At 56.5% G+C, this 14,854-nt stretch overlaps 1 protein-coding gene across 1 annotated transcript; it reads left to right on the forward strand.

Moving 5' to 3' along the window:
* Positions 1-13,108, forward strand: KLHL21 (kelch like family member 21). Its single transcript, XM_001094118.5, has 4 exons — positions 1-1,073; positions 3,429-3,834; positions 7,517-7,589; positions 10,050-13,108. The coding sequence occupies exons 1-4, from the start codon at positions 53-55 to the stop codon at positions 10,341-10,343; spliced, it is 1,794 nt and encodes a 597-aa protein (XP_001094118.1). The 5' UTR covers positions 1-52; the 3' UTR covers positions 10,344-13,108.
* The last annotated feature ends 1,746 nt before the right edge of the window (positions 13,109-14,854 follow it).

Consider the following 14,854-nt stretch of genomic DNA (forward strand, 5'->3'; position numbering starts at 1 on the left):
GTTTCTCCGCAGGCCCCGGCCGCGGCGTCACCGACAACCTAGCGAAGGCGCTATGGAGCGGCCGGCTCCGCTAGCCGTGCTGCCCTTCTCGGACCCCGCGCACGCCCTGAGCCTGCTGCGCGGCCTGAGCCAGCTCCGCGCCGAGCGCAAGTTCCTGGACGTGACCCTGGAGGCGGCGGGCGGGCGCGACTTCCCGGCGCACCGCGCGGTGCTGGCCGCCGCCAGCCCCTACTTCCGCGCCATGTTCGCCGGGCAGCTGCGCGAGAGCCGCGCCGAGCGGGTGCGCCTGCACGGAGTGCCTCCCGACATGCTGCAGCTGCTGCTGGACTTCAGCTACACGGGCCGCGTGGCGGTAAGCGGCGACAACGCCGAGCCGCTGCTGCGCGCCGCTGACCTGCTGCAGTTCCCGGCCGTGAAGGAGGCATGCGGCGCCTTCCTGCAGCAGCAGCTCGACCTGGCCAACTGCCTGGACATGCAGGACTTCGCCGAGGCCTTCAGCTGCTCGGGGTTGGCGAGCGCGGCGCAGCGCTTCATCCTGCGCCACGTGGGCGAGCTGGGCGCCGAGCAGCTGGAGCGGCTGCCACTGGCGCGCCTGCTGCGCTACCTGCGGGACGACGGGCTGTGTGTGCCCAAGGAGGAGGCCGCCTACCAGCTGGCGCTGCGCTGGGTCCGCGCTGACCCGCCGCGCCGCGCCGCCCATTGGCCGCAGCTGCTGGAGGCCGTGCGCCTGCCTTTCGTGCGCCGCTTCTACCTGCTGGCACACGTCGAGGCCGAGCCGCTGGTGGCGCGCTGCCCACCCTGCCTGCGCCTGCTGCGCGAGGCGCGCGACTTCCAGGCGGCGCGCTACGACCGCCACGACCGCGGGCCCTGCCCCCGAATGCGTCCTCGCCCCTCCACCGGTCTCGCCGAGATCCTCGTGCTCGTGGGTGGCTGCGACCAGGACTGTGACGAGCTGGTCACTGTCGACTGCTACAACCCGCAGACGGGCCAGTGGCGCTACCTGGCCGAGTTCCCAGACCACCTGGGCGGGGGCTACAGCATCGTGGCGCTGGGCAATGACATCTACGTGACAGGTGAGTGGGCCAGGGGCTGGCTAGGCTCTCTGGGGTTGAGCCTCGCCGGTACGGGAGCCCAGCTACTCGCGGGGGAAACACAGAGCCTGGAATCCTAGGGCCGCACCTGAGTCCATGCTGGGGCCCTGGTGACTACATTTATCTGGGCTATGCTTTCAACCTTGAAGAAGGGCCCCTTGTGTGAGCCGGGACAAGTAGCTGCTTGTGGGTCTCTGTGTCCCGTGCGGCCGGGGCTGCCAGGCTGAGCCAACTCCGTGCCCCGGAGGTGCCTCCCCACTTGGTTGGAAGATACTGGGGCATTCACCCCGCACAATGGGTGCTTTCTTTTTCTGCTTAAGGAATCCAGAGACGGGCAGGAGGCCGACGCCCGGTGAGGCATCTGTTCCCCATAAGCCGGGAATTTCTCTCTCCCTGCTGAGCCACACCGGGTCCCCTGACTCACTCTTTGTCACCGGTGACAAGGTTCCCTTGGGCTTGCACCTAGGCTCTGTGCTCTGGTCACATGGTGTTTAGGCTGAACTCCCCAGAGACTGTAAACATGGTCACATGTTAAGAGGTTTTCTTCCAGTAACTTGGCCCAAACCCCAAAACACTGCCGAGTCATGGTAGGCGGGTCCCAATCCGCCTGAGTTTGGGCTTCTACAGTTTTTATTAAAGATAAATCCCAGTTCAAACCCGAGGCTACCTCCTTTGCCGGGGTGAGGAAGGGCGGTCTCTGTGACTGCTATATAAGGAAAGAACCCACCAGGCAGGCATGTGAGGCGGTTATCAGGCAAGGAGGTGGGGACTGGGATGTCACAGCTGCTGTGCCCAGCCTTGCATGTTCACGAGAGAGCCCACTCTGGGACGTGCTCCGAGTTCCAGTGGGGCTCTGAGGTGTCAGGGGACAGTTGCTGGGCTCTGTTGCCACAGCTTCCTTCGCCTGCAGCTCTGAGTCCAGCCTCTGCTGGATTCTGCCGGAATCTGTGCCTCTTTTCAATCCGAGGTTGTCCCCAAGTTGACTGGGGACTGTGTCCCTCCCCTCTCCCCAAAGTCTGACTAGTGGCTTTGAGCAGAGAATTCCTTCCCAGAACTGGTGAGACTGGCCCCAGCTTTCTGCACACCCTTCCATAAATGTCCCAGCAGAGCAGTTAATCCCTCGGGTTTAGGCAGGTGGCTGGGTCATTCCTTTCAGCTGCCTTTCACACAGCTCCATGGAAGGGAGTAGGCCGGCAGAGCCCACTTCCTAAGAACAAGAACTTGCTCTTCTCGCTTTAGAGCTCAGGGCTGTGAAACAGAATGTCCTGTATGCTGTGTCCTGTGGCGCCAGCCTGGGAGGCCAAGGGGTACAGCCCCCAGGATGCTTGGGTTCCCTTCATGTCCTGGAGTTTCTAATAGACCTGGTGTAATTTATGACTACAGCCAGTACCACTTTTTATTTTTAGCTTTTTATTGAAATTAAAAATACAGGGCTGGGCACAGTGGCTCTTTGTAATCCCAGCACTTTGGGAGATCAAGGTGGGTGGATCTCTTCAGCTCAGGAGTTCAAGACCAGCCTGGGCAACATGGCGAAACCCCGTCTGTACAAAAAGCATAAAAATTAGCCGGGTGTGGCGGCACTTGCCTGTTGTCCCAGCTACTCGGGAGCTGAGGTGGGAGGATTGCTTGATCCCAGGAGGTGGAGATTGCAGTAAGCTGAGATCATGCCACTGCACTCCAACCTGGGTGACAGGCAAGACTCTCTCTCAAAAGAAAAATAATCATAATACAGACAGAAGAGTGTGTGTGTGTGTGTGTGTGTGTGTACACGTATATAAAATGCAGCTTCATGGATTTTTCTAAACCAAACACAGCTTTGTAACCTGCACCAGGATCAAGAACTGGCCTCGCAGTGTAGTGTTAGGTCTCTTGCTTACAGCAGGAAGTGGGTTTCCGCTCATCTTGTCCTGGCAGAACCCTGCTTAGAGGGTGCCCAGGAAGCCTAGGAGTTAGTGAGCAAGTCCCTATGCACCCTACCGACAAGCTCTGTGGCTCCCCAGGAGAACTGTCCCAAGGCCCAGGGCTTTGGTCTGCTGACGTGGATGCATGGCTGTGGGGCGGTGTCGAGAGGAGGCTGCTGGATTCTTCACCGTGGCACCCAAGACCTTTGTTTGGTAGAGGCTTGGTGGCAGTCATCTTGCTGGGCAGTGGTCAGCGTGTGCTTTGCCTTAGCCACAGCATGCGGCCTGGGCTTTGGGGAGAGGATGTGTGTCAGGGGTGAAGCCCAGTGATGTTAATTCCTCCCAAGGGAGAGGCCCTCGCCGAAGTTTGGGAGGGTGCAGGTGGGTGACTCACCTCGAGTGGGCTGACCATCTGTCCAATCGTGCGTCCTGGCAGGTGGGTCCGATGGCTCCCGGCTCTATGACTGCGTGTGGAGGTACAACTCCAGCGTGAATGAGTGGGCAGAGGTGGCACCCATGCTGAAGGCCCGCGAATACCACAGCTCCTCTGTGCTGGATGGACTGCTGTACGTGGTAGCCGCCGACAGCACCGAGCGCTATGATCACACCACCGACTCCTGGGAGGCCCTGCAGCCCATGACCTACCCCATGGACAACTGCTCCACCACTGCCTGCCGTGGCCGGCTCTATGCCATCGGCTCCCTGGCGGGCAAGGAGACCATGGTGATGCAGTGCTACGACCCGGACACCGACTTGTGGTCGCTGGTGGATTGCGGCCAGCTCCCACCCTGGTCCTTCGCCCCCAAGACTGTGACTCTCAATGGACTCATGTACTTTGTCAGGTGAGTTCCAGGTGCATAGCCCCACCGTGTGTTTGGCGGCTCTTACCAGGCCCTGTGCTGAGCACATCATGGCTGTTCTCCCTTTCTACAGATGAGAAACTGAGGCCTAGCTGGGGTCGGAGGCTGGGTCTGGCTCTTTTTGTTTTTTTGTTTTGTTTTTGTTTTTGTTTTATTTTGTTTTGTTTTCCAGACAGAGTCTCGCTCTGTCGCTCAGGCTGGAGTGCAGTGGCGCCATCTCGGCTCACTACAAGCTCCGCCTCCCAGGTTCTTGGCATTCTCCTGCCTCAGCCTCCAGAGTAGCTGGGACTATAGGCGCCCGCCACCACACCTGGCTAATTTTTTTGTATCTTTAGTAGAGACGGGGTTTCACTATGTTAGCCAGGATGGTCTCGATCTCCTGAACTCGTAATCGGTACGCCTCAGCCTCCCAAAGTACTAGGATTATAGGCATGAGCCACCACACCCAGCCTGTTGTTTTTTTTTTTGTTTTTTTTTTTTGAGACGAGAGTTTCGCTTTTGTTGCCCAAGCTGGAGTACAGTGGCGCGATCTTGGCTCACTGCAACCTCTGCCTCCCGAGTTCAAGCCATTATCCTGCCTCAGCCTGCCAAGTAGCTGGGATTATAGGTATGCACCACCATGCCCGGCTAATTTTTGTATTTTTAGTAGAGACAGGGTTTCTCCATGTTGGTCAGGCTGGTCTAGAGCTCCTGACCTCATGTGATCCGCCTGCCTCAGCCTCCCAAAGTGCAGGGATTATAGGCATGAGCCACAGCGCCTGGCTTTTTTTTTCTCTTGGAAATTAAACAATTTTTTTTTTTTTTTTGAGACAGAGTCTCGCTCTGTCGCCAGGCTGGAGTGCAGTGGCGCAGTCATGGCCCACCGCAGCCTCGACCTCCTGGGCTCAAGCAGTCCTCTCACCTCAGCCTCCCAGGTAGCTGGGACTGCAGACATGTGCCACCACACCTGGCTAATTTTTTGTAGAGACAGGGTCTCGCTGTGTTGCCCAGGCTGGTCTCAAAATTCCTGGCCTCAAATGATCCTCCCGCATTTCACGCCTCCCAGAGTGCGGGGATTGTAGGCGTGAGCCCCCACATCCAGCCCGGCCGGGTGTTTCGGAGCCCAGAGTGCTTGTTCCATTCCTTTGGGTTTAAGGAAAACCCCAGGCTTTCTTTTAAGGGATTTCATGGGTGGTGGAGTTGGGCTTTTCCAGCAAGAGCAGGCTGTAGCCTGGGCAGCACGGAGCAGAGACAGGCAGCCTGTGGGTCATCATGTGTCTCCTGGCCTTGATGACCTCTCTGGTCACAGCCAAATGCTGCCTACGACTGTTTGGTGGGCATCAGTGATGGCACGGGGCAGACCCTGCCTGCTATACTCTGTTGCTTGTTCACATCCTGCTGCTCCCTCCCAGCCTAGAGCCTGCCTGAAGCTCTGGGCCCAGGAGGGAAGGGGAGGAGCTGAATGACAGTCCCCACTGTGCCCTTTTGGTCTGGGGCTTTGAATGGGGAGCTCGGGGGATGTGAGCTCCCTGCTCCTCGGCCTCCTGCCTCATACCGCCAGAGCCTCCCTGGCCTTGGTGTATGCCCCACCGTCCCCCCAGACAGGAGGCTTCCTTACCAGGCATTTGGAGTGACCACCAAGAAGAACAGGGGTGGCACTGCTTCTCACGCAAGTAGCTGGGCACCACCACGTGCCCAGAAGCAATGGTCTTGCTCTGAGAAAGCCCTGGAATCTCAGCCAGCTCTGGTCCCATTATGAATCATCATCTGACCCTTTGCCCAGCTCTCCCTCCCTCAAGTTGTGAAGGTGTCTTCAAAGGGGGGGTGGAGATGGCTATAAATATAACTTATCAGAGCGCCAGAGCCTTCCTCTCAGCCTCTAGGCAGTGGTTCCAGGCCCTGTGCCTTTGAGAGTCCTCCTCCCCTCCCCCATCTGTCCCCAGGGAGGTCTACCTGCTGGGTTAACCTTCCCACAGGGAAGCATGAGGGTCTGCCCCCCCATCCCCCCACCCCACCCACTGCTAGCCCTTACAGGGGTTTCCCAAGCCACCTGCGCCTGTGGGAGGAAGCAGTGCTCTGGAAAGGCTGCATCCGTTCGTCTTACTAATGTGACCTGCGCCAGAGGACAGAGGAGGGGCGCCCAGGCTCAGCCTGAGTGGAGGCTGCTTGAGCCCGAAAGAGAAGGCTAGGCATGCAGGGGCCCTGCCTCTCACTTTGGGATCAAGACCCTTCAACTTCATCTGGTCCCCCCAGGGTATTTGTCCCAGTGTCACCTTGTCTGTGCACTTTGACTCTTCAAGAGCCACATAACCCTCTGCCCAGAACACCACCTGTCTTTGGGCAGCTTGTGCCTAGGATGTGCCATTTGCAGGGAGGCCACAGCCTCAGCCGTTGTCCTTGTGACCCACAAATGACCTGGGCCTCCCTCCCCTGGGTTCTGGGACAAGATGGCTCCTTGGCTAGGGTGTAATAGCGCCCTCCGGGAATGCTGGCGAGCTCTGTCCAACCTCTGGGCTGTGGTTTTGCAAGTCTCTGCTGGGGAAAGAGAAGGCAGCCTAGCAGGTTCCAGTGTTTGATCATCACCACCACCACCACTATAGGGCCCCCAAACTGAGGTTGGCTTTGACATTTTGAAATGATTGGAGGCAAGAAATCAAGACAAGAACAACATTTCAAGTTAGACGAGATGTAAATGTCTGTCCATGGATCAAGTTTTCTTGGCACACAGCCAGCCTTGTGTCTATGCATTGTCTGTGGCTGGTTTTGTGCAGCAGTGTCAGGTTCACAACTACTACTATTTGTCTTGTAGTATCTTTGCATTTCTTTTTTGTTGTTGTTTTTGAGACGAAGTCTCACTATGTCGCCCAGGCTGGAGTGCAATGGCACGCTCTTGACTCACTGTAATCTCCGCCTCCCGGGTTCAAGCGATTCTCCTGCCTCAGCCTCCCGAGCAGCTGGTATTACAGGCATGCGTCACCACACCTGGCTCATTTTTGTATTTTTAGTAGAGACGGGGTTTCACCATGTTGGCCAGGCTGGTCTCAAACTCCTGACCTCAGGCACTCCACCCACCTCAGCCTCCCAAAGGGCTGCATAGCAGGCGTGAGCCACAGTGCCTGGCCTATATCTTGGTTTTTCAAGGCTGTGCCTTTGAGCCTTTTACTGTGGGGATATAAAGGGTGTCAGATGAAGTTGAAGGGTCTTGACCCCAAAGTGAGAGGCACTTGAATATGGTAGTGAACAGGACATGGTCGGGGCTCACGGTGATATTGGGGACAGTGGCAAGGAGTGTTCCAGGGCACATGGGGATGCACAGTGGAGCAAGGAGCCTTTTTTAAGATCTGAAGGGAGCTGCTGTAGCCTTGGGGGATGGGGGACAGCCACCTTGGTACTGGGTGATGGGGAGGCACTGAATGGGCTTCAAGTACTCAGAAGCCTGATCTTCAGGTTTGGGAGTGAGGATTCTGGCCCTGGAGCCCTGGCCGAGTGGGCACAGGGGGCTGAAATTGGCTCCTAAGAGCTGGGGATGGAGCCTACCTTGCAAGGGCGCTGCTGGATGGCATCAGAAAGATCCAGGTCGCTGGAGGAGTCAGTGACTCAGGGGAGGACTCCACTCCAGAGCTGCACACCTGAGGGCACTTCCTCCTCGCTCTGAGCAGTTGTCCTCCTGCTGCCCCCTCCACAGGGACGACTCCGCCGAGGTGGACGTGTACAACCCGACGAAGAACGAATGGGACAAAATCCCGTCCATGAATCAGGTAAACGCAGGCGGGCCAGCGTTGGAAGCACAGGCTGGTCCTAATTTTGCAACCCAAGCGTCATCATGATGAGTGTTTAGGATCCACAGCCATGATGGGTGGGTCTCATTTCAGTTAATAGAAGGCTGCTCTTATCCTCATTTTGCACTTGAGGCTCACGCACTGAGACATAGACGTTAAGTAGTATCCCAGGATTATACAGCTTAGCACGCATTTGAGCAGTATTTACTGAGTATCTACTGTAAGCCAGAGAGCAGAAGGAAGTGAGGGAGCAAGGCATACAGTCATCTGGGGTCACTTGTTCCAGAGAGGGACAGCAGGTGCAGAGGCCCTGCACCAGGGCACCCTGTGTTCTTGGGTACACCAGCAGCCAGTGCGGCCGGAGCAGAGTCAGGATGAGGTCTGTGACCTACCTTTTTAATTTTTTTTATTAATTTATTTTTGAGGCAGAGTCTGTGTCACCCAGGCTGGAGCGCAGTGGTGCAATTTTGGCTCACTGCAAGCTCTGCCTCCCAGGTTCACGCCATTCTCCTGCCTCAGCCTCCCGAGTAGGTGGGTCTATGGGCGCCCGCCACTGCGCCTGGCTAATTTTTTGTATTTTTAGTAGAGATGGGGTTTCACCATGTTAATCAGGATGGTCTTGATCCTCTGACCTCGTGATCCCCCCACCTCAGCCTCCCAAAGTGCTGGGATTACAGGCATGAGCCACCGCGCCTGGCCTTACCTTTTTTATTTTTGAGACAGGGTCTTGCTCTGTCACCCAGGCTGGAGTGCAGTGGTGCAATCATGGCTCGCTGCAGCCTCCACCTCCTGGACTCAGGCAGTCCTCCCACCGCACCTTGAATAGCTGAGACTACAGGCATGTGCCACCACACCCAGTTATTTTTTTTTTCTCATGGGTAGATGCTAAAGAATATTCTTTTTTTTTTTTTTTTTTTTTTGAGACGGAGTCTGACTCTGTCACCCAGGCTGGAGTGCAGTGGCCGGATCTCAGCTCACTACAAGCTCTGCCTCCCGGGTTTATGCCATTCTCCTGCCTCAGCCTCCCGAGTAGCTGGGACTACAGGCGCCCGCCACCTCGCCCGGCTAGTTTTTTGTATTTTTTTAGTAGAGACGGGGTTTCACCGTGTTAGCCACGATGGTCTCGATCTCCTGACCTTGTGATCCGCCCGCCTCGGCCTCCCAAAGTGCTGGGATTACAGGCGTGAGCCACCGCGCCCGGCAAGAATATTCTTAAAAATTTTTGTAGAGGCAGGGTCTTGCTGTGTTACCCAGGCTGGTCTCAAACTCCTGGCCTCAAATGAACCTCCTGTCTCAGCCTCCCAAAGTGCTGGGATTACAGGCGTGAACCACCATGCCCAGCTGGTTCCTGAGGAACTCACTGTGGGAATACTACTTTTTTCTTTTTTTTTTTTTTTTTTTTTTGAGACAGAGTCTCGCTCTGTCGCTCAGGCTGGAGTGCAGTGGTGCAATCTCGGCTCACTGCAAGCTCCATCTCCCAGGTTCCCGCCATTCTCCTGCCTCAACCTCCCGAGTAGCTGGGCCTACAGGCGCCCACCACCACGCCCAGCTAATTTTGTTTTTGTATTTTTAGTAGAGACGGGATTTCACTGTGTTAGCCAGATGGTCTGGATCTTCTGACCTTTTGATCCACCCGGCTCAGCCTCCCAAAGTGCTGGGATTACAGGCGTGAGCCACCATGCGCAGCCCACTGTGGGAATACTTCTATTAAGCACCTGCTGTGTGTTCTGAATAGGACAGCCAGGGTCCACCTCTTCTCTCTGGGCTTGTTGAGAAGAGGGGTGCCCCGCCTGACAGTGTGATGGGACGGGGAGGCCTCAATGCCATTTGGCCATGTGAGCATTCTTAGTCCAAGGTACACATTATATACTGCCTTCTTTCCTCTCTGTCTTTTAACATTTCCAAACCTACACTCTGTGATATCTAGCCTCACAGCTTACATCACAGCTTAATGTCCTTGCAGTTAAGATACCCAGCTTTCTGTTTTCCCCACAGTAAGCTGCACATAGTCATAGCGAATTTGGGAAAGATGGAAGGAATCATCCAGCCTCGTGGTTCAGAGCCCAGCTCTGCCAGAGTCAGCCGTGCAAGCCTGTTTTCCCATCTGTAACATGGGGAGAAGAGCACTACCCAGCCCAGAGGGCCACTGCAGAGATTCTGAGAGAACCTAGGAAGCGCTGCTCGGCACCACCTGCACACGGGGAGGCCTGGCGCTGCAGCGGGCACCCTCATCACCATAGGGAAGGCCCAGCTGCCCCCGGGGAGGCCTGTTCTCCTAGGCAGGGTGTGGGAAAGGAGTTGGCCTCTGCTGCTTTCTGGGAAAGCCAAGGCCACCCCATGGGGTGCTGACTGGGAAGCCTTGTCTCCAGTGGTTCCCCAGGTGGGGCCTTGCCCTACCCCCTCCTCTGACCTCCACTCACTCATCCCTTTGACCCACAGGTGCACGTTGGGGGCAGCCTGGCCGTCCTTGGGGGAAAGCTGTACGTCTCTGGGGGATACGACAATACGTTTGAACTCTCGGACGTAGTAGAGGCCTATGACCCAGAGACTCGCGCATGGAGCGTGGTGGGGCGGCTCCCAGAACCCACCTTCTGGCATGGCAGCGTCAGCATCTTCCGCCAGTTCATGCCCCAGACCTTCTCAGGTGGGCGCGGCTTCGAGTTGGACAGTGGCAGCAATGACATGGACCCGGGCCGACCCCGGCCGCCGCGGGACCCTGACGAGCTGCACTAGCCCCGGTCTGACCCTGCATGGGCCTTGGTGCAGGTAACTGGCACCTCTGCGGGGCAGTGCCCCACTCCTTTGTGCACAAGGACAGGTTGGGCTCACAGGAGGAGCACGGGCTCTTGGGTGGCCGAGCAAGCCCAGGATGCATTACCTGGAAGGTTTCTGTGCCTTGAAAGCCTGATCTGAGGCCATCAGGAACGCCCTTCCCGCAGTTGAGGAAGAGCTACTTTCCTGCTGGCACGTTTCTGGGTCTTGGAGGTCACCCCCACCCTGCGGATCACAGCTCACCCACGCGGCGCACACCCCTCCTGCTGCTGTCATCTGCACCTACTTGCTCCCACGCTGGGAGAGGAGGACAACTTGGGAGGGACGCGTGAAGGGAGGAGGGGTCCTCCCATGAGGCTGAGGATGATGTGAACCTGGAGCAGCGGACCAGGCACCAGGCAGAGGCTAAAGTGGGGTCCCAAATTCCACATCCAGAGGTGTGGGGAGCCTGCCTCCCTAGCTCCTGGCCCCTGCCAAGGGCTTGCTTCAAAACACCTCGGAGTGCTGGTCTCCAGAGGTTGCACCCAGGACAGTGGGGCATGAGCAAGGGTGTGGGCTGGGAGGGTGAAGAGGATGTGGCCATACCAGATGCTGGACCTCTCCAGCCATAGTCCCCCGCTCCCGCCCCGACTGGCTGTTGTGTCCTCACCTCTCACCCTCTTCTTCACCGGCCTGGGACAGAAGCCCAGGGGAGGTTTCAGCGCCAGGTCATAGCTCCTTCCCAGGAGGCCCTGGGAGGCGGTCATTGACACCCAGCCAAGCAGACAGCTGTGGGTGCCCGAGCCCTTGCTGGGCCTGTGCATGAGGAGTCCCACCGCTTCCAAAGGAAGTCCTGGGTAGGAGGTGGCCTTGGTAGTTCCAAAGTTGAAAATGCTTGCAGTTTGACCTTAGAAGAAGAAGTGGGAAGAAGAGGGAGCTCTACAGGGTCAGCTTTGTTCCTGTTTTCAAGTCTAGAAAGTCCTATTGCCAAAGCTTTCTGCAGGAGCTCCCGGGCGAATGCCGCAGCTTGGCAGCCCCTGGTTTTCTCTTAGAAATGGTCAGTTTTCCCTCAAAGTACCCAAAGTAGCCTTGGCTTGAGTTTTTGTCCTTGCCTCCCTTTTCAGAGGAGAGGGCGTTTACACTGCGTCTTCCTCGTTAAAGAAGATGAAAGCAAATGTGTGTTGCCTTTTCTAGTGAACTAACTTGTAGAGATGTTCTCAGCAGGAAGACAGTCTTAGCACTGTCACTTAGCAGACTGCACTTAAGACCCTTGTGCTGGCCAGATGGCATGGCTGGTTGCCTTAATATGTCCCCTAGGAAGGGCTAAGGGACACCTGACAGGGCTGCCTGGCCTCTCCCTCGTGCTCCTGAAGAGCCCAGTCCATACACTGTGGATGTCATTGCTGTCGGGTTAGAAAGTCTTGTCCTAGAACACCCTGGCTGGTGTGGTTACGGTTCGTGGCGGCTCTTCTCCGTTGAGTCATGGTCATCTCCCAGCACCTGCTGTGTACCAGGTGCTGGTGGGAAGGCCGAGGATGGGGGCCCAGCACTGTCCAGGCCTGCTGGGACCTGGCTGGGAGTCCTGTGGGCAGCGTGGAACATGCAGCTGGGCTTCCTGTGACCAGGAGCCCTCTGGCACGGTTGCTTGCCCTGTGCCCTGGGCCTTTTCCTGCCCTCCTCCTTCCTCTGCTCCCTTGGGGCTACCCGTTGGACTCTCCTGGTCTGTGGAAACTTCCTCAGGGAGCTTCCCTGCCCTGTAGCACTCACTTAACTTCCTAGGGGGCTGCTGAGCCCATCCAGAGGTTGTTGGAGCTCAGTGGGGCAGCTTGTCTCCCTTGGCAGCAGGGGCATAAGGGCTGGGTTTGGCCATACAAGGTTGGCTATGCCCTCAATCCCTGACTGTCCCAGGCACTGAGCTCGGCACCCAAGGAAGGACATGCTGTCCAGACTGTGTCATGACTGCCAGCACAGGGCATCTCGGGCTGGGCTGGGCTGTGAGGCCTTGCCTCTGTGGAAGAGAACTCTGGGTTCCTGTTTTCTCACTCACTCTTTGCGGCTTTGCTGTGGTTGGCAGCTGCCGTACTCCAGGCCTGTGGTGGCCACTCAGACAGGGGCTGTGGTGCGAGCCAGTGCAGGAGAGCTGGGTTTGGGATTGTGCCCTCTCCTGTGTCTGTCCTCCAGACCTGCCCAGGTCTCCACCATCAGGACCCCGTCTTTGGGTTTGGAAGACCAAGTATGGGGAAGAGCAGACACCAGCCTCTGCAGCAATGGGTCCCTCTAGCCTGTGGACACCAGCTGGGTGTCCAAGGTCACCTTGGACCTTGGTCAAGGTGGATCCAAGGTCAGGCCCTCTCTCCCCAGCTCCCCTCTGCTGTGGGTTCTGGGCTGTGATGTCCCCACCACTTAAGGATGTCTTCACACTGACTTCAGGACAGATGCTGGGAAGCCTGGGCATGGCCACGTGTTACGTGTACAGAATTTTGTCTACAGCACAAATTAAGTTATGTAAACACAGTGACTGGTATTTAATGCTGATCTACTATAAGGTATTCTATATTTATACGACTTCAGAGACGCGTATGTAATAAAGGACGCCCTCCCTCCAGTGTCCACATCCAGTTCACCCCAGAGGATTGGGCAAGTTGACATATTTATTTTTGTCTATTCTGTAGGCTTCCATGTCCAGAATCCTGCTTAAGGTTTTGGGGTACCTTCAGTACTTTTTGCAATAAAGTATTTCCTATCCATTTGGGGTCACTGCCTTTGTCCTCCTGCCACTGTCTTCTGGGACTCCTTTGGGCTGAGGCCAGATGTCGGGGGAATAGGCAGCATGGAGTCCAGGGCTCACACTGAGGGTCTTAAAAAGCCTTCCAGGCCCTTTCTCATCTCAGACTGTAGCAAGAAATGAAGCAGTGGAAAAGACATGCCCGAGAGGCAGGGTGTGGTGGCTCACACCTGAGATCCCAGTGTTGGGAGGCTGAGGAGGGAGGATCACTTGAGCCCAGGGGTTCAAGACCACCCGGGGCAATACAGGAAGACCTTGTCTCCATTTAAAGAGAGGAGAGGCTTGAGAAGTAAATGCTGTGGCGTGGATGATGCCCGGCAAACCTGCCTGCTCCAAAGCTGGTCTCTGCCCGTTTGTCCTCGACCCGGGCCCAGCTCCCACAGCCCTTCCTGAGGTTGCGGTACATACAGGTAGTGGTGAGACTCCCATCTGCAATGGGATGGCCTTTGGACCTGGGGAGGTGGAGCCCTTCAAATACAGTCCCCAACCAGGCTGTGATTCCAAAAAAGCTGTCTGGCTCAGGATGTTTTCCACATCTGCAGAGTCCGTCTGAACCTGAGGGAGAAGCCAGTGTCTTGGCTGGGAAGGGGAGCAGTGTTGAGACCGCAGTGGGCTTTTTTTTTTTTTTTTTAAGACAGGGTCTCATTCTGTTGCCCAGGTGGAATACAGTGGTACAATCTCGGCTCACTGTATCCTTCACCTCCTAGGTTCAAGGGATTCCCATGCCTCAGCCTCCCAATGCGCCACCACACCCAGCAATTTTGTATTTTTAGTAGAGAAATGAAACTGTCAGTAACTTACCCAGGGCCAACTTAGGAAGAAATTTAAACATAAGCAATCTGCTCTAGGGCCCACATGCATTTGCTCCTTGACACATAGTACCCCACAGCTGTAGAACGTGGGGAACCAAAGCCGCCTGGACACACAGACCAGGCTGCTCTTGAGGGAAGGGCCCCACCCTCCTCAGGCCCCCAGGCGTGCTTAGCTACACTAACTGGGCCCAATCCTTGATTCTGCCCAACAAGGCCAGCCCCATGGGTCCTGACCCCTCTACTGAACTCCAGAAGCTTTGTGATGAATTTTTTTTTTTTTTTTTTGAGACGGAGTCTCGCTCTGTTGCCCAGACTGGAGTGCAGTGGCCGGATCTCAGCTCACTGCAAGCTCCGCCTCCCGGGTTTACGCCATTCTCCTGCCTCAGCCTCCCGAGTAGCTGGGACTACAGGCGCCCGCCACCACGCCCGGCTAGTTTTTTTGTACTTTTTAGTAGAAACAGGGTTTCACTGTGTTAGCCAGGATGGTCTCGATCTCCTGACCTCGTGATCCGCCCGTCTCGGCCTCCCAAAGTGCTGGGATTACAGGCTTGAGCCACCGCGCCCGGCCCTTAGTAATGAATTCTATCCCCAGAAGCTGGCATCACCTCAGCTCTAAATTAGGAATACTAGAGCTCTATCTGGACCCCACTGTAAAATCTTGCAATAACAAGGAACATAATACAGATGTGGAGAGCAGCCAAGGCCAGAGGTTTGGTCCCCAAAGGAACCCCATCCAAGCCTCACTCAGCTGAGGTTTCCTGACAGGAGGGAAAGCTGCCAGCTGAGATGAGGCCCACACAGGACCGGGCAGGACACCACTCTGTCCTGAGGGCATGGGTGGGAAGGCAGCACCTCCCCGACTCCAGGACACTGGAGAAGAGACTGTCAGGCTGAAA

The sequence above is a fragment of the Macaca mulatta genome, chromosome 1 (assembly GCF_049350105.2).
Source record: "Macaca mulatta isolate MMU2019108-1 chromosome 1, T2T-MMU8v2.0, whole genome shotgun sequence".
In the NCBI taxonomy this organism is placed as follows: Eukaryota; Metazoa; Chordata; class Mammalia; order Primates; family Cercopithecidae; genus Macaca; species Macaca mulatta.

Excerpts from the sequence above, each read along its gene's own strand:
- KLHL21 (XM_001094118.5), top strand. The coding sequence starts at position 53 with ATGGAGCGGCCGGCTCCGCTAGCCGTGCTGCCCTTCTCGGACCCCGCG. Across the intron at positions 1,074-3,428 it reads CAATGACATCTACGTGACAG|GTGGGTCCGATGGCTCCCGG; the intron begins GTGAGTGGGCCA and ends GCGTCCTGGCAG. Across the intron at positions 7,590-10,049 it reads AAATCCCGTCCATGAATCAG|GTGCACGTTGGGGGCAGCCT; the intron begins GTAAACGCAGGC and ends TTTGACCCACAG.